Below are 27,864 nucleotides of genomic sequence, written 5' to 3' on the forward strand. Positions count from 1 at the left end.
ACGCTCTTTTTGAATGACCTTGGGGATATTCGACAAAAAATGTTGAAAGTTTAAGTCACGATTGTCTAATAACGTGTTTGGTAAGAATTCCAGCCCTGTACTTCTCCGAGCTACCATTGAGTCTATAGACACTACTTATAAAGTTCTACAAGATGGTGAAATTTGGTGAGGATAATAAGCTTGGACCCTTAATGATACAGAACACTATTCCACATTGAAGTCTTTAATTAACAAGACAAAAAAAAATTACACATTCTTGAAATGAACATGCCAGTGCACACGATAGAAAACAGGAAGCAAATAATGTCAAGAGGATATGAACATGTTCAGGAGACATGTAATAGAAAACATGTGCTTCAGAAAAACAAAGTAAAAAATATTTTAGGTGAATGGACAAAGAGCACAGTACATTAATGATCAATTGTACTGTACAAGAGTCAAGAGGTCAGCTAAGCCTGATTTTGTCACATGCCCTGAATAGGGCCAAAATGAACACAAATGCACTGAAGGGACAATATGCTATTCCAAACAAGGTTCCATTATTTGATTTGCTTTAAAAAGATCTTACTTTGCAATACTTCAAAAGTACTCAACATCAATCTCCTGTGATTGTGATCAAACCTATTATAATACCATTGCGTTAAATGCAGAAGTGATTTAGTGTACTGCTGCTGCTGCTGCTTTTTTAAACACCTTAAAATTAATCAAATTGTTTAAAGATTCCAAAACAATTGTACTACACCCAATTCAAATCAGTTGAAAAAAAATCCTCCCGAATGAAAAAGAATGATCAAACAGCCACTGCTGATCTCCAGACTCGCATACATCGCAGAGAGCTAGTATTTCTGTCTATGAGGAATATGTATAGGAGAGCTGGGTAGATTAAATCTAAATATTAAATCTGATATTCAGGTTAAATGGTTTTATTTTATGGATAAACAGTAGATATTACCTAGGCAGAGGTTACTGCAAAACATTTCAAATGAAGAAAACTCGATTTCAGCCCAACCCTTACAGTACCAAAATAAAGGCCAAAATACAATAAACATACAATATAACAGAGTCTGTTACTTGTTCAGGTCATGAAAATAAGTCTTTTGTTTCATTTCGTAAGGAACAGTAGAGACAAAACAATTAAGACAATACAATCTGCTGGCCATAAAATGGTCTGTAATTGAAAAGAAAAATTACACACAAAGCAAAAAGATTCCCCATCTCAAAACTCCCAAAACACACACCCCCAGTTCAATCAGTAGTTCTAATGAATTCACCTTTAAGTACATGTACATGCCCTCTTATTCTTTATAAGAGCAAACATATCAGGGTGCCAGAATAGTAACACGCATGGATCTTGTCACCATGCATAAACAGTAAAGCTTAGGGAAGCATTCATAAAAAGCCTGAGCTTTGTCTATTAGTGCATCACTCCTTCTGGTAGGTCAAAACAAATACTTGATCTAAACATTTATTGTGCATTAGCAGCAGCTCTTTATTTTATGGACAAGGCCAAGCAGGAATTTGCAATTAAAAGCAAAATAAAAGAGTCTAGATGAAGAGTGGTAGCATTAATGGATCTGAGCTTGGCAGAAAATGATGAAGGACTCAGTGCTCATGAGTAAAAAATATATATATGTATATAAACTACAGCCCTGCCACACCACACCACCTAGATCTGCGTTTCCATAGAGCGAGACTTGTAGGGAAGATGATCTCACTGATGACAACAGTCAGATAACAATCTTCAGGTCATGTTCCGTTACATGACAATAGTGAGACCAAAGCTTGGCAACAGAAGGAGCGACTGGTGACGTCGATTTGTGCTGCACCATACTGTTCACAGAAAACAGGCGCTGGAGGGATGGGGGAGGGCAGTTTTGGGATCCTTAAGCAGTGTCAGCAATGGCTGCCATGACAACACTGTGCCTTCAAATGTTTAATAAGCTGAGTCACAACTTAAAGGGCAATAGTGTCACCCTCTATGAGTCCAAGGAATCAACTAGAATAGACAGAGAGCATGTGTCAGAATCAACAGTTCAAAGAACAAAGCAGAAGAATGAGGGCATATAACTAAACAAGCCATAACAACAGTATAATAATAATAAAAAAAAAAACTACCATCCTGAGGTGGATCTACATTGATGTCTTCCGTTTCTGTGTCGTCCCTCATCTCCTCGTCCTCATCTTCTTCTTCTTCTTCTAGCTCATTAGCAATGAGCTGTCTTGCCAGCTTAATATTAAGGCCTTCGTTGTAATGCATCTTTCTCATCATTTGAAAATGTTTCTTTTTTTCTGGAAAGAAAATAAAAAGGCACATGAGTTCTACTGATTTTCTTGCAGCGGGCATATACAGTGCAAGCTCTAAACAGCGACCAGCCGAAATTAAAGCCATAAACACACGAGTTATGGTGTTGCTGCCTCAAGGGAGCACAAAACATCATAAAGGACTTCACATCCCACTCATGACCTGTTCCAACTGCTGCCATCAGGCAAAAGATATAGGAACATTAAAACAAGGTCAAACATACTAAACAACAGCTTCTACCCTGTTGCAATCAGGGCACTTAATGACATTTAATCTATTTTTCCACCTCCAATTCAATTGATTTTTTTCTCCCTCACCCTTTAATTTTACATTTTGTATTATATATATATATATGCTAGTTGTCTTCTTTTTAAGCCAGCTTTAAACCCCAGTCTTTAAAGTACCTCTCCAGCTCAGGGACTGCACCTAATTTCGTTGTACTTGTTACAATGACAATAAAGATGTTCCGATTCAGAATGAACAGATTTGCAGGGGAACAGTCATTCGCTAGCTTCATTTAAGCATCCTATAAAAAAACCTTGCCAAGGGCAATAATCAGGTTAATGATTAATATAATGGGTACTCATGTATTGTGATTTAAAATAATATTTTAAACCAGATTAGTATCAATTTAACAAATCAATAAACCCTACTGTTCATTAAAGTATTCCATTTCCATCAAATATTCATTATTTCATGTGACTCATCACTGAAACAGACAAAAAAGCATATAAAACCTTGCTCTTCTGGGCTCAGCTCCTCTTCTTCCTCTTCACTGCTTTCCTCCTCTTCTTCCTTTTTAGACATAAACCGAGGTTCTGTCCCCTCCGCTGCTGCCAATCTGAAAACAGATAGGATAAATTAAACCATGACAGGAAAAACATAAATGGTTTAAAACCAGGTCAGATATTTTTGTGACGGTTTCACAAAATGAAAGCTTATAAACTGAGCTAAATTTACTATAGAAGACTTAAAAATGGTCAAATTAATGTAAACATTCTTTAAAAAGCAAGTCAAAAATATTAGATAAAATGACAAATAAATTCATTATTTTTATGCACTACATTATTATACACCTCAATATTGTAAAATATTAGCCCTGGTGTATTGTCGAATGCATGAGGCCTAATGGAGGATCGCAACACCTTGGTTACACAATGTCACTCTAAGAGGCGCATAATGTATAACTGCATAACAATATCGTCCCAAAATTCCTCGTAGTGAATCAAAGCGCCAGGAGTGAATTCACTATGGAACATGAAAAGTGCCTCTTTCTAAATCGAAAAGAAACTGTTAGTTGTTCATTTCCAACTGACCTGAGGCTCCCTTGAAAGGGACTTACACAAGGTTAAAATACTATTCCCTAAGTATAACACAACTACAGTTTCATGAGAGAAAAAAAAACTTTCAATAAACAATCCTAAAAGACTGATTCTCTTGAAAGTGGGTATGTTTGGAAAGAAGGGAGGGATGTAGAAAGAATGGAGAACCGGGTGTGGGTTGGGTGGGTATTCTACAGCCGGGATACAAACAATGTCAGCTAGAGTGTGGAAATCAGGCATAGAAACAGGCCAGAAATTCTTTGATTTCATTATGTCTTTGCACAAAACATTCACAGGACTGATAGCGAAAAAAATTCTTGAGCCTGAACTTTTTCCACGCCCAGGAGGTGAGCAGGAGTGGGGGTGCTATGTATGCAACACACTTTTAACACATAACTTGTTGGCCCACATCACCCTGATCATTATTATTGTGTAGCGGGTCCATGGGTATGCTCCTCAGTGAGAATGTTTTAAAAGCCCCATGAATAGCAATTTCCTTCGGGATTAATAAAGTTTTTTTGATTCTGAAATAATAAAATTTGTGCAATACTCAGACAGTATAAGTCTATTTTCAATAGCATCTGTGTGCAGAGTACCACAGCTCGAGACCCTGGGCCTGTTCATTAATCCATCCCTGCTTTTAACACTTACCTGCCAGCCTATTGAGATACTACAGCCATAGCAAGAAAGGTCAGTAGGTGGCAATTATAGTAATCCAAAGTAAGATGGGATTAGCTAATTTATTATTACTATTGATTAGGACAACGCAACATTAAAATGTATTCAAAACAATTTGCTATTAAATAAATGATAGAATGGAAATACAAATGAGAAAACGTAAAGTAATATAGATTACTTTAGCTTCTCAGAAAGAAGTTTTTTTTTTTTTAACACTCTGTCGAGGTGCTGTGTATAACAAGACAGATCACATGCAGCCTCCAGGCAGACAGATGTGCGAGGGTGGGTTTACCCTTTGCTAATTTGTTAGTTGATTTATTATTAGTGACAAGTGGATGAACGATAGTAAATGACAATTCATGCTCAGCAATGAAGCACAAATAATTAGTCATGCAATCGAGCAAATGAACATTTCGTTTAAAACCGAACATGTAATAAATCTGAATAACACCATGTAAGACACTTAGCATGTTCGCTGACTGCTCATTTGCCACGCGAGCTCGACCAAACCCAATCTGGCTAAAATGATAGAAATAGAGCCCATACTCTAACAGCTCTAACGTGAGGTGTGTTGAGTTGCTCGGACTGCTGCTTTATGACTGTGGTCTAGTTTGTGTCTTTTTCCCCCCACTAGTTCCATAGAGCAGCTTCCTTGTCGACAGAGTGCAGAAGCCTGGCCTGGTTACTGGAGCTTTTGGCGGCAGCTTCCAAAGGGCTATTAGTCACGACCCGCCTCCTCTATCCAAGTCTCGGCTTCATAAACGTGCTGTACATTACCTATTTGCGTTGCCAGTATGGAAACAGAATACTCAGGTGGAGCGACTGCTGTACCTATATCTCTTTGGCTAAGGCCAAAGGCCCGCCCATTCCCTATGTCTGATTGACCTCTGTTTACATCTCTTATATATACTGTCAGATTACTGGATAAACCTTTTATTAACGCTGGAATCCGACATGGTGCCTAAATGCTATCAGTCTGCATTTATGTAGTATAAATATTTCTCATTGTTATTTTCCCTTTAGATTTAAGATAAAAAATCTATTAACTACTGAAGGCATATATCTGCAAGTGAAGAGATCAATGATAATCCTTTGCTTTAGGATTATTATAAAACCAGCAGAACACTTCAGATAACAGGAAAGCAGAACCTAGAAAAGCACAAGCTGTGTAATGACATCCTTCGCTTGGCCACATTCACATGTCTTCAACCTGGCATAATTAAGAAGGCACAGATCGATCACAGACACAGCTGTGACTTGCAATCTGATATTGATTGGAATTCTGATAAGATAATCCCAACTGGTACAATTTAGGACACACATTTATTACCAGCGTCATGAAAACACGACAACGCACAGAAATTTCCCTTTGGAGATTTCCCGTACAATATTACACCAGGCACACTTTCCTCTACTAACATAGATGGGAGAGGAGCTCTACTGAAGACTTACTGCATTCAGTGTGAATCTTCAATTATTCAATGACTGAATACATGAAAAGCAGGAGTGTTTTTTTAATTTAATCATTCTGAATGATGGTTCAACAGTCTCCTCTACAGCAGCACTTACTTCTTTGCTAGGTCATCCACAGTAAGGCCCATGTTTCCGTCGGAGTCACTGAGTGCTCCTTCATCGTCCTCGTCCCCTACCATCCTGAAAGAGACGGATCAATTTAACAGACACAGAGAGGTGGGTGCCAGGGGTGGGGGCGCCTGGTGACCTTTCCAGCAGAGTGTCCTGGCAGATTCGGTTGCACTCTCAATGAGACGCCCTTGCGCTGCCCTGCTGACAGGGCAGAAAAGCATCTACCAGAGCGGTAGTGAACCTGTGGTGACCTGCCAATGCGGTTAGACTCCACAGGAAAAGGGTCTCCTTTTACAACTGAGCCTTCTTTGTAGTGCAGTAAACTCACACCGAAGAGCACAATTTGCAAATCCAGACAAACACACTCCTCTTTCAAAGAGAAGACATGATGAGCTTTAATCTTCTGATCTTGGAAGAATGGACATTTGTATGAGTCAAAATGAACCTCAACGAAGAAGGCTACGTCACTTACCGGTTATATGGTGTACTGGGTTCATCAATCTTCATCAACCCATAGTCTTTACCTGCTGGATGGTACGTGGCCAGTATGTTCATTTCGTCCCATTTTGCGGACTTCTTCCTGTCAGGATGAATCAAGACAACGTGTGGCTGAATTAGGCTCTGCCATAAATACAGACACTACTATTACTCATAGGACACGTTATATTTCACACTGTGACTTTGCCCCAGTTTAAAACTCTGGGATAAAGGCAATTTCTGGAACAAGTACACAGCTATAATCCTGGTGCACCTTCATTGCACAAAGGCTAAAGCACAAATAGTGGAAAATTGGCACAGTATAAATTTATAACAGCACTTGCTGCTAAAGACTTGCCTCATAAAATACAGACAAAAAAACAAAACAAAAAAAGAAAATTCCTCAAAAACCTATGAATTTCAGATGTTTGCTTGAATTAGGTTAGAAGACTAAGCAGCAGCCCACATCTTATAACGCCAATGTGTACCTAACTGCACCCTCAAACCTGACCTCAGTCTTGACTGAAATAAGAAAGTAGTAAAGCTTCCTGGACAGAAAAGTATAAACTGGGCTGGGCAGTATGGTGCAAAAAAAAAAAAAAAATCACAATATACTTCCCAATTGTTCAGCCAGACTGAACAGATTTTATTTTTATAAAAAAAAACATATAGCTGCATTCCTTGAATAGGTTTTTCAGCCAAAAAAATATGATAAAAATGTAACCGTTCGATATCCTCGACAGTAATTTTTGACGTTAACATTGCGAAGTGTTGCCACGATTAGATGTTGCCACGATTAAATGGTACAACGATTAGAGCAGCCACAAAAAATTGGTGGCAGATCCTTACTTCTTTTACGTCCTGAATTTCGCATTCTGGCATGACATCACGTGAAATCCACCTATTCAGTATGGGCACACTGTGACAACAATATACTGCGCAGCACTAGAGCGTACCGAAACTTACTAACACTGCATTTGTCTAATACAGATTCTAGATGTACCAGGCCTTGTTTCAGTTTGTAATAAAGGTAACACAAATTAGATTACTGGCAAGCACATTAAAGCAGAACTGTGATTAAATATTCAACACTACCTGTAGATAACACAGCTTTAATGAAGTTTGAACTGAGCAGTCAGTCAGCGTATGGTATAAACTGGTTTAATTTAGTATTAATAAGATGCGGATATTATATTATTATTATTATAGATATTATGAAATATGCCTGTGATGTTTTTACTATATCAGAAACAAAATCAATAACCTTCATTCCCAACCATTTTAGCCTTTTTGACTAAACAATAACAATAATAGATGTTCATTGGGGTGTTGAAATTATTCTTTGCGATGCAGAACATAATTATGTTGCCTGGTGATTTTCATTAATCTGAAAGCAGCTTTAGATTTGCTACAACGAGCAGAAAAATCGGTCTGTGTTCAGTCCGTTCTCACCTGAAGCCACGGACGTCTGAACCAGGCGAGACCTTAACTCATGTATTTGAAATCATGTGAAGTAATCTAGAAAATTTATGGGATGCATCATGATCATAATCGAATTGTATAGTCAGACCAGTGTAGGTTCACACCTCTAATGTGCATACATCAAGGGCGATTTGTTTCCAGAGTCTGTTATTTTATCATATATAACATTCATAGCTGTACATGTTCATCATCCCACAAGATATGCCTACTGGAGTGTATGATGAAAAAACGGCTACATCAGACATAATCCTCCACCTCATCCCTGTCCTCATTCCGGAAACACACTCCAGTGGAACACAGACGGACTGTATTGGCTCCATATAGGATCAATAATCAGTGCCCTGCCGTTAAACTGCACCTCAGCGCCATCCGTTTGTTCTCCACTCCGCTGATGTTATGGACAGGCCACCATTACGTGACATTCACTGGCAAGTGCACCTCTTGCACGTTTCACATCAACCCTTAGACATATTGGAACCGGAACTCACCAAGTGTATTTTCCAGGCAGGAACAGAGTAAATAAACGTGGCAAGCTGTGCAGACAGAGCCTTGCAGATTTGTGCAGTGATGCAACCAGAGCTGGAGGCAGAAGCACAATGTGCCAGTCCGGCCGTAAGAGGGACAGTTATACAACTCAACCACGCTGCTGCACTGGGACTCAAGCAGCCACAGAAAGCCCGTTAGACTATCAACACAAATGCGACTAATGTCAGGTACAATCGAGCTCACACTTCATGGACCAGCTCAGCGATCAGACTTTTTGATGCACAAAAATTTGAGTTAATGAATGTCTGTTGGCATCCTGGGGGTATGAGCACACGGAACGCATCTTGTTCGATCCACTACTTGGCTGCTCAAAAATCACTGACACACAGTATGACCAAAGCCCCGTTGATGTCCAGAAGATACCCAGACATTGCACTGTAAGCATTTCTTCAACTCTGCGCTCATAAAACCCTCTACAACAGAAAGCCATTCAGTCAATGAGCAAGTAGTCAGGGTCATGTCCTATTAAGCTTTTTTTGTGGCGTTATCAGTATATTTGCCTTAATAATATTAAAAAAAACAATCAAATGTACCAATCAACTGGAAAGAAAGCAAAAAGCCACCTATCGAGTTGTCTAATGTGTAGAACTTGCAGCATTGAGTAGACCTACCACAGAGGACATTAAAAGTGCGCTGCCTTTGGTCATGTGATCTTCTAATACAGCAACAGCAGCAGCAACACTGAGCCTAATCTGTTAATGAGACAACACAGACTGCACTAATGAACCCAATCTGATTCAAGCATCACAATTGGATGGTGCTGAGAAATCCACACCTAAACGCATTCCAACCACCTGTAAGGTCAAAACTGACCTTACAGGCTTGCATCTGGTCTTTGACTACCATCAAAAACAGAACGACTGTCTTGAACATATATTATATAGAGTTCAGAGGAAAGTATGTCAGCTCATATACTGAATGTTTGGTTACATGCACCAGATGCATTACCTGTGACATAATATTAGCTTGGAAGAGTGTGAACATCAAATGGTGCAACATTAAATGCTTGTCTACGTGCACAAACTTTAAGGAAATTTTCTCCCCCCTTTTCATTAAACTATTTTGGTATCAACACAGAAGACTCCACTCTCCGTCGGGACCAGAATTCAGTAATAGCTGCCATTCTTGAATGGCCTATTTTCACAGGAGGTGGATGAACTGGATCCCCCCCCCTTTCACTCAATGTTCCAGCAACAAAGCATACAGTCAGGTGGGCACCATAAACATGTTCTGAATTTGCCTAATTAATATTAGTCTGAAGAAACAGCAATGGGCAAAAAAACATTTTAGCTGGCAAAATGGATTACTGAAGGGTCGGGGCATAACTGTGCCTTTTTTAGCGGCAAGTGATGACACTTGGGCAAATGTACTGTGACGTCTCTTCCTACGCTGGTCCATGGCGATGACACAAAAATGATACCGCACCTTGCTGACTGCACTTGAGGTTTAAAGCGCCACACAAGCCTGACCTCAATAGCAGGACAAAACACACTTTCTCCCTTTAGGCCAAAACCACCATCTCAACCATGTCTCATTTCTCATTAAAGCCAGAAAGCTCAGCCCACCAAATAACTGGAAGTTCTTTTAGCTGCCAGCTATAAAACACAGGTGATCATGATTGCTGGCTGCAAATAAAAAGGTTTTATGCAAAGATTTTAGGTTCTCAGGTTGGTGGAAATTTAAAGGGGTCATAATGGAAAAATAGGCATTGGAGACCATGATATAAACTTAAACTTTGATATGTTCAATCATGTGAATGTTTGCGAGCTATGACTTCTACACCAAAACAAAAATTTCCATGAAAAAAATGATAAAAGGTAATATTAAAAACGTGATAATAGGTAATATTTGTAATGCAGTAATTATTAATATTATTTTTTAAACGCAATGAACTCCGTAGATCTCAGTCGATTATACTTAACACCAGCAGTTTAAACGTGTCATATTCTTTGGAGATCGCCTTTTTTTTGTGCTGAAACGAAGCACATCTGACGTCTTCACACCGGTCAGGCACCTGCAGACACGTGTCTATTCGGAGTTGGGCGTTTTGAAGAGAAATCGCGATTTGTTTTGGTGTTCTGGTGCACTGGCGAGAGGTGGACCGTAATCGGCAAAGCAGGTCGACGACATGCATCTCCCAGTAACAATGACAGAGCTTTTTAATCCGGCAAGTGGAGAAAATTCGCGAACTCTCTCGTTTTAGACAAACGGAGCTACATGCGTAACGTTAGCTGGTTAGCCTACCGGCTACCTGTCAGTACTCACTGCTGCTCGTCTTCCAGTGGCGCCGGTTCTGGGTTGTCCACGGGAAGTTCTGGGCCCGTTTTGGCGCTCACAACGCTGTTTTTGTTCTTCAAAATACCTTTAATGGGCCGAGGCGCTGCCATTCCAGTCACTTCAACCCACCTGACAGTGCTTTCAATACGGGTCCTGGCAACCTTGATAAAAGTGTATGTGTTGTTACGCTTTCTGTATAACTAAAAACACATTTCAGCACAAAAAACAAAGAGGTGCTCTACAGCGCGTCATGAACCCACAAAACAGACCACTTCAGTCCCTGTCGTGCGGAACAAGCAGTTGCCGCCACACAACAACCCTGAGTTCGGCAGCGCGGTGAACACCCGCCCTGTGTCTGGTCTCGCAAAGTATCGCGAGATTTTTACACCAAGGATCGTCAAGTCTATGTCGCCATATGTGTTGTGGTTCATGTTGCCAAATCAGCTTATTATAAGCGACTTTGAGCCAGTAGCTATTTACTACATAAAACCAATAAAAATATAAGAATGCTAAATTATTATTATTATTATTGCTATTATTATTATTATTATTATTATTATTATAAAGCAGTGTTATTAAAGATGCTGATGTTTCAGTTTTCAGATGAGGCAGCCTAGTGGTTGGCCTAGCAGGTAACGGAACGGCCCCATAATCAGAAGGTTGTCGGGATTCGAACTGTCAAGGTGTCACTGAGCAAAGCACCGTCCCCAAGCAACTGCTCCCTGAGTGCCTTTCATGGCTGCCCACTGCTCACCAAGGGTGACGGTGTTAAAAGCAGAGGACACATTTCTTTCGGTGCACCGTGTGCTGTCCTGTAGGTTCATTGCATATTGACTTAATAACGAGTTCAAGTTTTTTTTATTGAATTTTTTCATTGTCAATTTAATTTAATTTTTATTAGTAAACACAGGTCAAGGAAAAGGTGTTTAAAAAATCAGTTGCACATTTTGAGTTGTGCCTATTCATCCACATCATAATTAATGTGTGGGCAATGTACTTTTCCCCATCCATCAATTTATTTCTGATTATAGTATGCAAAACAACTATTTGCCATGTCTGGTGATCTGGACAGGAAAATATAAAAAAAAATAATATATACAGATGCACATAACAAGGTTCAAGTGAAATTATAATTTAAAATACACAATTTACAATAACCATCTGAATTACAATTCTTTCCCAAACTACAACTACAACACGATTTTACATTGGTTCAGGGGAAACAGACAGGAAAAACAAAATCTAGTTTAATGCTAGAATCTAGTGGAATACTTGTTTAATTCATCTGCTAAAAAGTCACTATACATTTCTGACACATTACACTCATACCAGACAAAGTGAAGGCAGAAAGCCCAGCAACAACACCGTAAAATTGAACTGAATTGATGCAGCGTGTCCTGGCAGAGTCGGAAGAGGCTCTACTGAGCAGTCATTGTACGGTTCAATGCAGCCAGCATAGGCCATCGCATGTGCAATGTAGCTCTGTTCCTGAACCCCATGGAAAAGGTGAGCCATAGGGCCTTTGGCAAAAATGGCAACATCTTCAGAACCGTGTGTTTCGGAATCAAGGGGCGCAGCTGACTGCTGCAGGTATCCATCAGCAACTGTGAAGGGAACAGACATTTTTCATTAGTATAACATATATGACTGAGTTGAATGGCTGTTAGTGGAAAGCACTTACAATATTCAATAAATGAAGCAAATTAAGCATTTACACTTAATTAGTTAAAATTAGTATATTTGGTAAATGTTCCACAACTTCAGTTGAACTCACTAAATAGTCCACAAGATGGAGCTAAGATATCCCATTTTTGCAATGGCACAAAACAGAACTAAACTCATAACTAGGGGTGGGTGAAATGGCAAAAAAAATGATCACATGAGATTATATGCTCAAAGCTGATCATTGTACAATTGCCCACCCCTGCACAAAGCAGAACTAAATCAGCCAGCCTTACAACCACCAGCCTAACATTGAGTTGGATTCTTTTGTGCTGTCAAGACAGCCTTGACCTCTCAAATCATGAACTCAACCAGAAGGTGTTCTTTGGTTTTTGACACCAGAAACAGATAATGTTAGCGATTATTCCTATAAACTGTGAACTGGGGCCTTCATGGAAGCTGATAGCTGATAATAGGCATAGGTTTCACTAGAAGGTACTGCTATGTCTATAAAATGTAAATATGAATAAAACAGATATTCCATATTTCAATCACATCAAATTAATAATCTATTAATGCATATATGGTAACCTACTGGCAATTGTTTCATTAACATAGGCACGAGATCCATTGACAATATTGTGACCAGGTCCATTCCCATATAAAGCTGTAGTGAATGGTTTCATATCAAAAGCCAGTTTTCTTGAGATTCCTAAAATGTAAAACACAATGGAAAATTACATTATCAGGTAAAGTAAAGATATTTTGTATAAATGTAAAACCATCATTTGTGGCACAAGCCAAATTGCAAAACTTTTGTGAATTAATGGGTACCTAAGGGAGAGTTTCCTCTGACAGAGTGTCCTCCAAACGAAAAGACGTGTGAGTGGTCAGCTGTTACTACAGTCAGGGTGTCCAGTTCACTGGTCAGCTCAGCAGCCCTGGCAATGGCCCGGTCAAACTCCACGGCTTCCGTCAGTGATAATTTAGCCTCGCTATCATGGTGTCCATGATCAATTCTTCCACTTAAAATGAACAATAGCCAGGAACAAAGTAAAATAAGTTAAACACAGCATATTCTGTTAAATATAGATTGCATCACATTTTTACTCATCTTCTACGAAGAGGTAGAATCCTTTTGGGTTCCTCCTGAGGATTTTGATAGCTTTCTCCATCATCTCAGAAAGTGAAGGGTCAGTCTTTTTGTCACGATAAAGTTCATACCTTGTGTCCTTTGGCTCAAAGAGACCTGTGCAGGACAATGGATTTTAAATAGAATTATGAAAGAACGTGAAGGGCGTTAGTGAATAAAAAACATGGATCAGTTTGGTTGATTGGTTGCCTTCATACCCATTAAGTAGTCTGCCTTATTTGCATCCACTGCATCTAACTGATCTTTGTTCCAAACATAATGAGCATTCTGGAAAAAAGTGATATATCCATTGATAATCATTGGAATATTATCTTGTAGTGAACTACAGACTGCCGTGAACTTACTGTCTTGTTTGTCAACCATAGATCAACCAGATTTAGTTTATCTAAGCGGCTCCCTGAAGAACTGGAGTACTCTGGATCGGGGGTGCCTTTTGGAAACATGTACTGTCGTCCCCCTCCCAGAATAACCTTTCCAAGATCAAATAAGGAGTCGTTCAATTAGCTGAAGACACAATTCTTTTTCAATAATAATAATAATAATACTTGATGCAAATCGATGTTGAGAGTCTTACATTGATGTCAGTGTTGTGAACCAGTTGATAGGCAATATCCTTGCAGCCACTCTGTGCTGCTGCTGTTGGTAGTTCAGCATCACCATACCAGTCTCTGTCGGCAGAGTGGCTGTAGCTTCCAGCCGGGGAAGCGTGCTGCACGCGTGTCGTTGTAACAATGCCCACTGACATCCCTGTGCAATAAAAAATTAAATGGAAATTCTCAGTAGCCCTGCACTCAGATTTGAATTCTGGCTCGGTGCAGCACTGACCTGCCATCCTGGCTCGGTGCAGGACTGACTTGACCTCGTTGCCTTTAGCAGAGTTACAGTTTCCTCTGCGAGATGCTGCATTCAGTCCCAGGGTGCCGTAGTTAGCCTTGACCCCAGTGTGGTAGGCGGTTGCTGTGCCAGCACTGTCAGGCATTTGTTGATCTACATTGTAGGTCTTATAGAAACACACACACACACACACACACACACACACACACACACACACACACACACATTTTTCTTCATTGGTTTTGTAAGCACCAATGGAAGCAAAAAGTGGGCTGTGAATGCCAAACTGCCCTAATATTTCACTACCCCTAATCTCAAAGGTTGCCCTAAAATCTATAAGGTCAATGGAAAAAATCTTCATGTTATAATGATCTTAAAAGTTAAAGGATTTATATTACCAGAAAAAAGCTTATTGTGAAATTCAGCAAGTACCAGTCTGACCATTTGACCAACTGACCATTTAAGTGAATGCATGGACACAATCTGTACCATGCTGAAGAGCATCATGGGATGAATGGATAGATAAAAGTAAACAGTTTTTTTTTATTTTTTTATTTGCACTCACCTTCTGAACTATTACTTTCAGTAAGAGATTATCAAGGATCTTTACCTTGGACAATGCAACGTAGGGGAAAGTGTCCATTGCAAGAACACTCTCTTCCCCTGTCCTCCCAGCTAACTGCCCTTTGAGAATCCTCGCTGCGGTCACTGTAGTAATCCCCATGCCTGGACACAGGTCATGGACACAGAGGTGACACAAATATTCAGGGTAGCATGAAAAAATGAAATACACAAATGTCACACACAAATACACAAACGGTGACTTGTTGTAGTATTTCTTTCTGGAAATGATTGGTTTTTTTTTTTATGAATTTATTACAAAATTATAAAATGTTAATGAGTATAAAGAATTTAACGATTAGCAAATTTACAAGCTTTGCAGTTTTAATGTTTATGGACTGATTAGTCCAAGAAAACCAACCACTGTCTACAACCATAAATTTTATTGTTTGAGAGTTCAAAGACTTGGGATGATGCCCCCATGACCCGGACCTGGATAAGCGGAGGAAGACGAGGATGAGGAGAGTTCAAAGTTTTCCACAGCTTATCTATTCCAGGGTGGTGGTAAAATCAGATAAGATTGTATTTTCTGTTTATGTTATGAAGATACTGTGAGATGCTATATCAGTTGCTGCATATACATCTAAAAAGATGCCTCCACTTAAAGATATGTAATTACTGACACATTAAAATACCACCAACTTCTGTGGCCCCAGCTCAAGTTCCATTTGCAAGTCCAGTTTGTCTTCATCATTACTTTACTGAAATAAATACCCAATGAAACTCAAGTCCAGCAATTTGTTGCAATGGTACAATTAAAACTCTTCTTTGGTGAAATATAAGACTTACCATCGCCCAGGAAAAGGATGAGATTTTTGGCCCTGTTTACATTAGGCTTCAGTTCCAGTGCTGTCAGCAGGGCATCTTTACCTTTTATGTTCCAGAACTGGGGAACCTCCTCCTCAGCTGGGAATCAAATCCATGAAAATCCATGAAAGTTATTTCTGCATTGCTTCATGTTCCATTTGGTCATTATATTACAAATTCTTTGTGTAGGAATGAACACAATATTGGCTAAATATAACACAAAGCAACATTTAAACATTAAACCTATTAGCCTTTATAAAGTATTAAAAATACTCATCAGAATTTGGAAACTTCTGTAATGTGAATTATTTTTTGTTATTGTAATATCAGTTATACTTGATTCCTGAGGTTAAAAGGTATTGCACTCATGAAAGTTTACCTTTTAAAAATAAACTGATGTCAGTGACTTCCTCAATGTTTTCACTAGAAACAACATTCTAACCAATTTGTTTATTTACTCAATATTTAAATTAGCATTCATATTTATATTAATGTTGACAAGCCTTACATGTAGGTGATGCCTCTATGCAACACCCTAAGCACAAAACAATAATATTACAAAAATTGTTATATTGCCTACCAGGAATCACTGAGAGAGTCCAATCTATACTGAGAATGCCAAAAAATCCAACAATAAGAGATACATGACAAGAAGCCATGGTTCCTGGGCTAGATGCATGTAGAGGTAAACCTGCATACCGTTGAAAGTTTATAGTGGTTACTCATGATCAAAGTTCATGTGTGTTAACTTTCATAACCAAGAAGATGATATTGATCACATATAAACCGGGCCAAGACAAATGAGATAATTTAGATAATTTAGATAATCATGCTGTTAGAGGGTTGTCCTTTCTCAAACTGTAAGTCACAAACATGCAAATCAGTTCAATCTGACATTTCTGCTTGTCCTTAATAGATGGCCCTTTTTAATGCTAGAGAGGGTTTTGCACTCATAAAAATTTCCTCATGCCTTTTGAGAAACTTCCTCATTCTCAGAAATAAAAGTAAGTTAACAAGAAAGTGCTTAAAAACAATCCAGTTCCTTTTCTTTCAACATACGCTTGCAAGATGGTCCATTCATGTGTAGAAATGATATTTTACGAATTTGATCAACGACACTAGAAAACAATCGGTGCCAGTAAAATAGAGTTAAATATTAACATACATTTGAGGAAATAAATTACTGATATCAGATTCATAAAACAATTATAATTTTATCATAATGCCTTAGAAATGTGGATGTCATAATTATCAAAGAAGAATTGTGCAAAAAATGCTGAAGATCATATGGAAATGTGGAAACTTTATTATAAAGGTCATTATTTACAATATTAGGCTCTGTGATCTCTAAATTATTGGTTTATTATCTAAAAATCTGTAAAAAAAAAAAAACAAAAAAAAAAAAACGTTGAATTAGAAATAAGTACAAAATTATTTGGTCCTAAAATAATTTTTTATAATACAAGTGTATATAAATCTGTTATCAGCCTTATCTTAAGTCACCTATGAACAGGAATTGCAGTCTATCATGGAAAATGGTAGATGATATCAACTAGAAAGGATCCATAACAGCAGTAATAGATACAGCACAGGTTTGGCTACTGAGTGGGACATCCCCCTGGAGCTGTGTGGATGTGGTGGGCAGTCTGTGTATGGCTCCAGGCATGCAGCGTAGGCCATGGCATGGGCAATGTAGTTCTGCTCCTTCACGCCATGGAAGAGGTGGGCCATGGGCCCTTTGGCATATATGGCGACGTCCTCCCCCCCATGGGTTTCTGCATCCAGAGGCACTGCGGTCTGTTGCATGTACTCCTCATCAACTGAAAGAAAGCCCAAAATCAGGGTTACTCTCTTCCCAATTTTATGTCATAATGACAAATCACAGCTTGTACAAACTCACAGTAATCGATAAGCGTGATGTTTCCCCTTGTTCCATTCACATGAATGTAGCCTGGACCATTTGCATACAGAATGCTCGTGAATGGCATTCTGTCGTCCGCCTTCTTCGGAGCGAGTCCTGAAAAGCATGATCAACATGAAATAACAGAATTAATCCGCGCAATGAAGCCGTGTTTATTTCACAGCACATACCAAAAATAGGGTTGCCACGGGGTGTGTTTCCCCCAAAGGTGAAAACGTGCGAGTGGTCTGCTGTAACAATGGTGAGTGTGTCAGACTCTCTGGTGAGCTGTGAGGCCCGCTGCACGGCTCTGTCAAACATCACTGTCTCGGTCAGGGCCAGCTTGGCAATGCCATCGTGATGTCCATGATCAATTCTCCCACCTACAGCAATAAAAGAAGCTACCAGTCAAACTAATAATGATATTGTACAACGATAAAAATGTTCTGTTACGAAAATTGACTAAAATAGGTGAGGAATACTTATCTTCCACAAACAGGAAGAAACCTTTTGGGTTTTTACTGAGGATCTTGATAGCCTTTTCTGTCATGTCAATAATGGAAGGGTCTCGTGTGTGGTTGCGGAACACTTCAAACCTCATGTCTTTAGCCTCAAAGAGACCTGCAGCGTATTTGTTGGAACAATGACGGATGCTGGGTGTTAAATATTTAATAATGTTTTTGGCCAAGCCAGTGTAATTGTATAAACTGTTCATTCTGGCAGCGCTATTATGGCAAGTTAATTAAATTAGAACAAAGGATTTTACCCATAAGGCAGTCTGTGGTTTTTGTATTCACTGCATCAAACTGGTCCTTGTTCCAAACATATTTGGCATTTTTCCCCTGATGACAGGTAAAAGAAAACATTCACACACTTTTGAATGTTTATATTGTAACTGAACTGTAACTGACTGAAAAGGTCAAAGGTCAATCAATGGTGTATAGCACCTTTCGAGCATCCAGCCAGGCTTTAATAAGGTTGTTCTTGTCTCTGCGATGACCCTTCTTTGAGGAGGAGGTGGGGTACTCAGGATCGGGGGTTCCCTTTGGTGTCATGTACATACGTCCTCCTCCGAGAATCACCTGACAGATACATACGAGATCTTTTCAGTCACCAGAGAACAAAGCGTTTAACCAGAAATTGTACCCTATGTCATCTCACATCAATATCTGTGTTGGAGACCAGTTGCGCAGCGATGTCAGTACAACCCTGCTGTCGTGCACTAGAGGGCATGTCTGTATCGCTGTACCAGCTGCGGCTCACCGAGTGAGCATAGGAGGCGGCAGGGGAAGCGTGCTGGACACGGGTGGTGGTCACGATGCCCACGGACTTCCCTTGGAACACACACAGCGCACACAGAGCAAGACTGAATACATATACAGATGCACACATGGACAAATAACGCCACGGGCCACACACGTCCATTATGGGCAGTTGGAATGTGGGAGCCAAACTGATGGGCCAGCTCTCAGACACGTTTCTCTCTGATAACCGTCCCAAACCATCCCACGTCCAATGAAAAAAAAAAACATGGCTGTCATGTTGCTTCTGCCAGGTTGTTCATTTACTGATAATGAGCTGAGCTGAGCGCAGCATTTTATTTTTATTACAGCATTTACTCATGCAGATTACCCACGACCGCACTGGCATCACGTGCACCGCTGCAATAGAAGGCGTCCTTATTTACGAGTACAACCAAAAAAGAAACAATCATGATAACACCCTTCTGACACCCTGCGGTGTCAAGACAGATTTTCCGCCTATAAAATCTTGCCTCCCACTTACTGATCTTAAATGCTTGACGTGGCTGAGACCACAGCCAATTACTTCGGAGTTCACATGGACGTTATTGGAAAAGTCGCCCGACCTGATTCAGCCCTCAACAGATTTAATCATCTGACGCAGACAGGTAATTTTTTTTTCCTCCTGTGGTCTGATTTTGCACTAATTATGCCAATTGCCGAGGGCCAGCTTCACTAATTATAGCTCTGCGTGTGGTAGCATCCGAGAGGAGTGTGTTGGTGTGCGTGAGAGAGATACAAGCACGTACCTTGAGCCTTGGCACGGTGCAGTACAGAGTGCACTTCGTTGCCGAAGGTGCTGTTGCACTGGTAGGCCACTGCGCGGGCATTAAGGCCTACCGTTTTGGCATTGGCCTTGACTCCGCAGTGATAAGCTGTCGCCGTGCTCGCACTGTCCGACACCTGCCTGTCCACGCTGTACGTCTGCGGAGAGTGCGGCACGTTGACGTCATGCGACGCAAACCTGCTGACCCTTCACACACCACAACCGCTGCAACGGCAGAGTGAGCTCACGAAAGGAATTCAAGGCTAACCCCAGGGAGAATATTACAGCCTCATTATGTTTTATTTATATTCCAGCTCCTTTATCTGATTAGCTTTAGGAGTACCTGACTGCGCATGCAGCAATTTACACTTATGAAGTCTTGATTTCAAGGTAAGATTTTGTGCTGTTAACCACACACGGCATGCAGAGGTGGCACACTCTGGCAGACCTTGGACAAGGCGAGGTATGGGAAAGCATCCATGGCCAGAACTGTCTCTTCCCCTGAACGGCCTGCCATCTGACCCCTCAAGATTCGAGCCGCAGATACGGTGGAGACACCCATCCCTGAGAAACGATAAAGTCGAAACAGCATCAACAAACTCAAATGACACACGTCAGATGCAGAGTTCACCTACATTTACATTACCAGCATTTATCAGACGCCCTTATCCAGAGCGACTTACAATCAGTATTACAGGGACAGTCCCCCTGGAGCAACTTAGGGTTAAGGGTCTTGCTCAGGGACACAATGGTAGTTAGTGGGATTCGAACCCGGGTCTTCTGGTTCATAGGCGAGTGTGTTACCCACTAGGCTACTACCACCCTATTTCACCTCCAGTTATTAAAGATAAAAAGCTTGAATCATTACTATGGTTCTAGAACAAGCTGGTATGTTGCATTGTAAACACATTGTGAACAGAAAAAACGGTTTATTACTGTAAAAAAAGAGCTTTACTTCTCTGTAAAAGGTACAGTTAAACAGTAGAGATCTTCTTGATTTAAAACGCTGTGCTATTCTTTGTAAATGCTTTCTCTTACCATCACCAATGAAAAGAATGATGTTTTTGGCTCGGTGGGATGTTGGCCGAAGCCGAAGTGCCGCATCCAGTGAGCACCTGGCCTGGGCATTCCAGTATTCCGAGTCTTTTTCCCGTGCATCTGCTCACGGCAAACAATGACAGAAAGGGTGAAAAGATTCTTTCTTGAAGTATCCAGTCATGTTCGGTTCAAAAGAACAGGGTACATGTCCCAACAAGACCAGGGAAGGTGAGTGCTGACACACAAGCAGCAACAGTCTCAACATCTGACCCCATCACATTCTAGAACAACCAAAAGGCAAACAGTGGTCTGTCTGGTCCGGATGACGTAATACTTTCGTTTCGCCACACATGTGGATAACCGTACTCCCGGGCCACCTGAAAGCACCTTCACGCCTGGCTAGTGTCAGCATTATGAATGGAGACAATACAGCTTCTGTGTTCTCACCTTGGCCCTCTGCGCTACAGCTGCTGCCGGGGTAGAGACCCGCGAGGAGGATCAGCAGAAGGTGAGGGGTCAGGAGGAGTGGCATCCTGGGGGCCCAGCTCTGCGGTGCCTGCATCCTGCCGTACCGGCGGAGAGGACTGCCTCCCTCAGCCTCCAGTGCTGCCTTTTTAAAGCCAGGGTGTGTTGCAAGCGAGGTGCTCCAACCGTCTTATAGGCTCACGGCGGGGAAAGGGGAAGAAGACCACACAGGGGCTGCTGGAGAGCCTTCATTTCTCCTTTGTTTTTGTTTTAAGCGGCCCTTTTATATATATCTATATCTATATATTTTATTCCTTAATGTGTGTTCAAACTGAAATGATTCCTTCATGTGGCAAACTGCTCTAACGCATACTTTTATGCGCTAGTTAAATTAATGGAAGAAATTGCTCCGCCATTTGTGTTGGCACAAATTATTATGTGAATCATACTATATTTCTTCTTCCAAGCTTCACTTGTAAGGTCAGCATTCCTCATTTTCCTGGATTACAAACCCAAGATGATCAGACGGGGGAGGCTGTGGGGTTGGGGTGGATATTTCCATTCTTTTGCTCTCTGTCTCTGTCTTTTATGCTTCATGTGATACATCCTGTGCCTACTAACCCAGTAAACTTGGAAAAATTTTGCGGCAAGTTGCATTTTTTGTCAGTGAGGTAGTGGAGACTTGTGTGCAGTGGATATGTTGCATTTGGGGGTGGGGGGTTACCTCTGATCTGAACCTCGCTCAGTAGGAAGGCCATTGGACGACACCCCACTTTAACATTTTTAACGAGTAATCCAAAAAAAAAAAACAAAAAAAAAAGCCCACTATTACACTACTGGCTACGTGTGGCAAATCAAGCAGCTAATAAAAGCTCCCGTGGTGCGGTCGCACCACATGAACCAAAACACAAGACGGGAAACCTGACTCTCGGCTAGCAGGGGCATGTCAGCCCATTGTTCAGGGAGGTTCGGGGCTGTCTGAAAGAGAAACTGAGATTCCTCTAATGATGGGCTTTGGAGCTCTGCAGGCTTCTTGACCTGTAACGTCCTAATCTGCCCCAGCGCTTCCCCCATTTATCCCAGCATTCTGGGGAGAACTTCACAGTGACTGTTTATTATTGTTTTGCTCTTAAAGGCCAATTACAATTTGCAAAGAAAGGATAAAGCTGCTTGTTCATGCCAACCTGGTTCTGAAAAGGAGTATAATTGTGCGTTTGTGTGCCGATGTATGACAAGCACTGGGAGCCCTGTTGTAAAGAAAATGGAAATGACCTCTTCACTAAAGAAGATTTTCTCACAAATATCTAATATAAGGATCTTATGCAAAGATCACACAGATATTGGATTAAAGGGATGTCTCTGTCCCAAATATCATTTTAAGACTGTCTTATGCTGGGGAGGAAATGTGAAAAATGGGAATGGAAATCTATATAATCAGTGAAAAAAGGAAATGAATTAGACATCATCTACATGCCTCCATCTTTTGGTTACTTGTTGTGGTTAAGCTTGCAGAAGGGAAGCAAGATGTAACAGGGCCAAAAATAAAAAGATGAGTAATAGAGTAACTCTGAATCAACACATGGAACCATGAATGGCACAGTGTCTTTTATGTCAAAGACTGAAACTTCAGAGCAGCACTGAAGTCTGTAGCTCATAAAAGAGGAAGTAGCTGCCATAGTACTTGATGGAACGACATTTATGCCCAGGCAGTGAAAAGCTATAAACTTCACATGCGCATGGATGGTGAGAGATAAATGCTTTGGCAGGCAAGTGTGGACCTTAAAAAATACCATGATAAGCAGACAGGACACGTGCATTAACAAACCAGCCCTACATTTCATAATAAATAATAATAATCAAATATTGATCTCGCAAATAATACTCTACCGATACACTATTTTGTCATTGCAGAAAAAAACTGAATTCAATAACAAAAGTGAGGTGTTGTGTAGCAAGCAAAACATTATAAAAATGTATAAAAAGCACTTTTAGGCACTTTTACTGTGATGTTTTCACACATTTGTATTCTGTGCAAAGAAACCTTAACATTTATCCTGCATTTATTGCCAGATGTAAGATTACAAAATAAATGTACAATTTGCAGGCAACAGAGAAGGGGCAGAAAAAATCTTATGTTCAAGATGAGATTCAGGCTGAATCTCCAGAGACTGTTCTTTGTACGTGTCCAACAGCCTAAAATGTTCTGCCAAAACACCACAGAAACAATGGCTGGCTAAGTTTCCAAGCCCTGGAGAGCTTTTTTGCCTTTTGTACATGAACAGAAGCAGGAAAAGAAATTCCCTTTCTTCACACCAAATTTGAGTGAAAAAATAAGAAAAGATTTGAAGCTGTGCCAATTTCCTATTTTCACAATGAACCTAGGGTGTGACTATTTCTGTTTTCAAGGAAATCAACATCTCAAGCCTACTGCATGTGCTTCCATGTGCTGCTGTACATCACACTGAACATGAATCACTGTGGCAAGAAAATAGCTGCTTTCTATATACAGTAATTAAAGCAGATCAGTACCTTCTTGTCCCAGACTCAAACTGCTTAAATATCTATATGGTTCTTTACCTATGGGCATTTGTTACAGATGTTCGTGATATTGTGGGAGCTACTGATCTGTAGTACTGCTATTATACATAAACATCGGAGTCTACAATTCCTTAAAAGTTTCACTAAAACTGATGCTTATTAAGTCATTAGTCACTCATAAACATCAGTTGAATAGATAATTTCATTATTCTGGACTGTATTTAGAATTCGGAGGGTGAGTCAATGACCCAATGATCCGCAATGGCATTCGACACACGCAACATTGACAAGGATGAAGCAGTTACAGCCCTGAAGGTAGAGTTAATCGTGTTTCAGTAAGAATATTACATGCTGAAATGCTTGTTCATAATTTAAGGGTGTTATTGTGCAAGCATGATGGAGGATTTGTTTGTCCAGTGGAGTTGCTGTCATGATCCGGTCCGAAATAAGGGGTTACTCCGGTCTGGGATCCGGACCCTAATTGTTTTCACCTGTGTTAATTGTATAAAGCTGCCCTGTTCGTTTCTGTTTGCCGTCAGGTCTTTAACGTTATATTCCGTGTTCACCAATGTCAACGTCTCGGATGTCTCCCCTGTCCTGTGATTCACCATTAAACCCCTGTTTCGTGATGTCAGGTGATAGCGTCCTTCATTCTTCGTTACTCTTCGTCCTCCTCTCCGTGCACCCGCCTCGTCATGCCCACATGGACGACAAGTTGCTAAATAATTTTAGCAACTGTTTCTGAGAGGAGCATATAGCATATACAGTACAAGCCAAAGGTTTGGACACACCTTCTCATTCACTGTGTTTTCTTTATTTTCATGACCATTTGGTTGAGATGGTTTGGGGTGAGCTGGATTGTAGAGTGAAGGTAAAGGGGCCAACAAGTGCTAAACACCTCTGGGAACTCCTTCAAGACTGTTGGAAAACCATTTCAGGTGTCGACCTCTTGAAGCTCATCGAGAGAATGCCAAGCGTGTGTAAAGCAGTAATCAGAGCAAAGGGCGGCTATTTTGAAGAAAGTAGAATATAAAACGTGTTTTCAGTTATTTCACCTTTTTTTGTTAAGTACATAACTCCACATGTGTTCATTCATAGTTTTGATGCCTTCAGTGAGAATCTACCAATGTAAATCATCATGAAAATAAAGAAAACACATTGAATGAGAAGGTGTGTCCAAACTCTTGGCCTGTACTGTATATACTGGTTAAGGAAAGGCCCTGTGATCAGAAGGTTGCAGGGCTGAATCCCAAGCCACCAAGGTGCCACTGAGCAAATCACCGTCCCCACACACTGCTCCCCGGGCGCCTGTCATGGCTGCCCACTGCTGACTGAGGGTGATGGTTAAAAGCAGAGGACACATTTTGTTGTGTGCACCGTGTGCTGTGCTGCAATGTTTCACAATGACAATCACTTCACTTTTACTTTCTTTCACTTTCATAACACATTGTGCGCTTTTCCAGCCACACAATTTCTAAGATGCATTTACTATTGAATACATCTTAGTCCATGTTCACAATGTATATTGTGTATAGATGAGTTGAACACTATTTGATTGAACCACTTCTGCACTGCTTCTGATGCGACATCTCTGCCTTTTGTTTTTGAGTATGTTGTTTAATTTCTTTCTTTACAATGTGTGAAAAGATGTGTGTGAGCTTGCAGGAGCTTGTTCAAATGAGCCAGGCCAAGGTATTGTTATCATTTTACATCATTTCAAACAGCAGTCCACAATCAAAGTGAATGCCCCTGTCCTCTCATTTTCTGCGAGGAAAAGTGGATATGAGAATTACTGACTTGAGGAAAAACATTGTTTTCCTTTCCGAATAGACACCCGCTAAGGCCACAGAGGGATAGTCTTTCCATAGACGTTGCTTGACCATGACGTTCCAGGGCAGAAGGATGTTGCACTGAACTGACGTCTCCTATTGCTGGGAGTCTAGGTCAGGCAGGGATTTATTTACCTAGGGAGCCACACTGGAGCCAGGAAGTCAGGCCCCCAGAGTTCTGACTCTGATCCAATAACATCCTCTGCTGTGACCCCCCAATCCTGCAGGTGTTGCTGAGTCTGGAGCCCACAGCATCAGGCTCAAGACCACAAAAACTCTGCCCTTTCGAAGGAGAAACAGAGCCCTTCAAACACACATATGTGGAGCCATGGGTTTTCTCCACAGGGGCTTAGTGAGTCACTAAAGAGCATACACTAAAAGAGAAGAGAGGAAGAAAAAAAAACCCAATATGTTTTTCTCTGTTTCCAAGGTTGCATGCTACATGATGAATAGACACCTTGGTATGTACTTCTACTTGCCCCTCAGAGTAATTATCACTACATCAGAGGTGAGTAAAATAATAGGCAGAATATAATCAAAGAGATAAATCAACCTAGTCATATACACACTTTAAAAAAAAGTCCACTGCCTATCAGCAGGGCATTCAGGGCAGTCATTTTACCAGGTTAAGAGTCAGTGCTCTGATCTGACCTTTCCACACTCTCTAATTTGAATTGAAATGGCCAAGGTCATGAACAGGTCTAATTACATTCTACAGTGGTAGAACATATAAGGACAAACAAAAGGCCATTTCAAGAGACATCTGTGGCACAAGTTAATAAGCTGCTAACCGCTGACTACACACAATAATTCTAAAGCCATAGACAACAGGAAAAGAGCAAGAATGTTTTCTTAAACATAATTTAGAAAATTTGATATTTTGACAACATTTTTGAATAAGACACCTGATATCACTGATAATAACTTAATACCATACCAAGTTAAATCACTAACATTACTAAATACATCATTAAACAATGTTTAACTAATACATCATTAAACATCATTAAAACAAAAATGTGATTATTATCAGAAAGATCTCTCCCAAAGAATAACATTTTTATGCAAAATAAAGTTTGACTGTTCTTCTTGTTTTGTTCATGATTTGACATGATTCATGAAGAACAGGACAGAGTTAAACGGAGTTAAAAAAAAAAGGTCAGTTCTGTTGTACTGGCAACGGAATAATAAACCGCAGTTTTAGAAGCTTTTTGTTTTTTGCCATAGAACTGCAATTGCACCACAAGGCTTCTTCAGAACAGACGGATTGTATTGGGGTTTTATCTGTTCATCATAGTTTATGGCATATTTTTGACAGATTCAGATCTCAGACATCTGAATGGCCATAAAAGGTTAGAATGCTTTGTTGAGCATGAAACATGATATTTTGTGCTGTCTTATCAGTCTAATGAGTGATGGGTTGAGTGCATTATTAAAAAAAACATTTAAACAATAATCCTAATGTTGAATGAGCAACTGCTTCTCAGTACTAGTAGCTAAAATATCCACTGGCAGAAAAGTTTTATTGAATGCACGGCCCATTTCTGAAAATCAAATCTCCTTCATTGTAGGAATGAACATATTAAGTCTTAGATATTAAATCCCCATTCGCCATGCATGCCCTCATGTAGAATTTAGTAAATGAATGAGGACCATTTTTTGTTATGCTGCAGAACAATTATTCTGCATAATGAAAACACTACAACCCCACCCAGAAAAATCCATCTGCAGTATGTGAGATGTGACATATTTGTCCACACATATTTGCACATGCTTGGAAGATCAAACATAAAATAATATACAATATAGTCACCTCTAATTTAACCATGGAAATTAGGAAGGTACAGTCTGCAGTGTTGTAGGTGCTTTAAGCTACTGTAGAAGATCTGGGCCAAAAATGAGGCAGAGAAGTCCTGTTGTTCCAGACTGTAAACCGTAACTCTCTTACCCATATAAAAATACAAAATGTTTTATATATTCATTCCGAATTATAAATGGCAAAAAGAGACAGGACTTGCATTATGGCTGCAGCACATTTATGGAACACTCATACCACCTGGTGGTGAAGAACTGCTCATAATGTACTTAGTGTCTCAAAGAAATCTATTTGACTATCTGTAAAAAGTTTTTGAGTATTTATGCAATACTCAGTTGTGAGGGTACTGTATAATCATATGTACTATGAACACAGAAAACAGACATATGAGCACACTACAGAACCAAAACAGAACCATTTAAACAGAAAAGACTGGAGTATCACTCTCAGTAATACATCCATACTC

At 40.2% G+C, this 27,864-nt stretch overlaps 3 protein-coding genes across 3 annotated transcripts; all 3 read right to left on the reverse strand.

The window, feature by feature from the left end:
- Window positions 1-207: 207 nt before the first annotated feature.
- Window positions 208-11,016, reverse strand: ppp1r2 (protein phosphatase 1, regulatory (inhibitor) subunit 2). Its single transcript, XM_029001305.1, has 6 exons — window positions 10,657-11,016; window positions 6,359-6,466; window positions 5,872-5,955; window positions 3,040-3,143; window positions 2,116-2,289; window positions 208-1,996 (listed from the first exon to the last, which is right to left on the reverse strand). The coding sequence occupies exons 1-6, from the start codon at window positions 10,776-10,778 to the stop codon at window positions 1,977-1,979; spliced, it is 612 nt and encodes a 203-aa protein (XP_028857138.1). The 5' UTR covers window positions 10,779-11,016; the 3' UTR covers window positions 208-1,976.
- A 975-nt stretch (window positions 11,017-11,991) lies between these two features.
- On the reverse strand, window positions 11,992-15,848 carry LOC114802209 (intestinal-type alkaline phosphatase 1-like; the record flags this gene model as incomplete). Its single annotated transcript, XM_029000914.1, has 10 exons — window positions 11,992-12,272; window positions 12,926-13,042; window positions 13,165-13,355; window positions 13,441-13,579; window positions 13,681-13,750; window positions 13,828-13,953; window positions 14,058-14,230; window positions 14,309-14,483; window positions 14,928-15,043; window positions 15,728-15,848. Coding segments are annotated over 10 exons (1,509 nt in total), but the record flags the coding sequence as incomplete, so codon positions are not given.
- A 1,310-nt stretch (window positions 15,849-17,158) lies between these two features.
- On the reverse strand, window positions 17,159-21,321 carry LOC114801951 (intestinal-type alkaline phosphatase-like). The gene is made up of 11 exons (XM_029000466.1): window positions 21,198-21,321; window positions 20,751-20,870; window positions 20,161-20,276; window positions 19,696-19,870; window positions 18,807-18,979; window positions 18,593-18,727; window positions 18,412-18,487; window positions 18,132-18,266; window positions 17,837-18,028; window positions 17,646-17,762; window positions 17,159-17,565 (listed from the first exon to the last, which is right to left on the reverse strand). The coding sequence occupies exons 1-11, from the start codon at window positions 21,310-21,312 to the stop codon at window positions 17,294-17,296; spliced, it is 1,626 nt and encodes a 541-aa protein (XP_028856299.1). The 5' UTR covers window positions 21,313-21,321; the 3' UTR covers window positions 17,159-17,293.
- Between the last annotated feature and the right edge of the window lie 6,543 nt (window positions 21,322-27,864).

This window comes from Denticeps clupeoides, chromosome 13 (assembly GCF_900700375.1).
Source record: "Denticeps clupeoides chromosome 13, fDenClu1.1, whole genome shotgun sequence".
Lineage (NCBI taxonomy): Eukaryota > Metazoa > Chordata > Actinopteri > Clupeiformes > Denticipitidae > Denticeps > Denticeps clupeoides.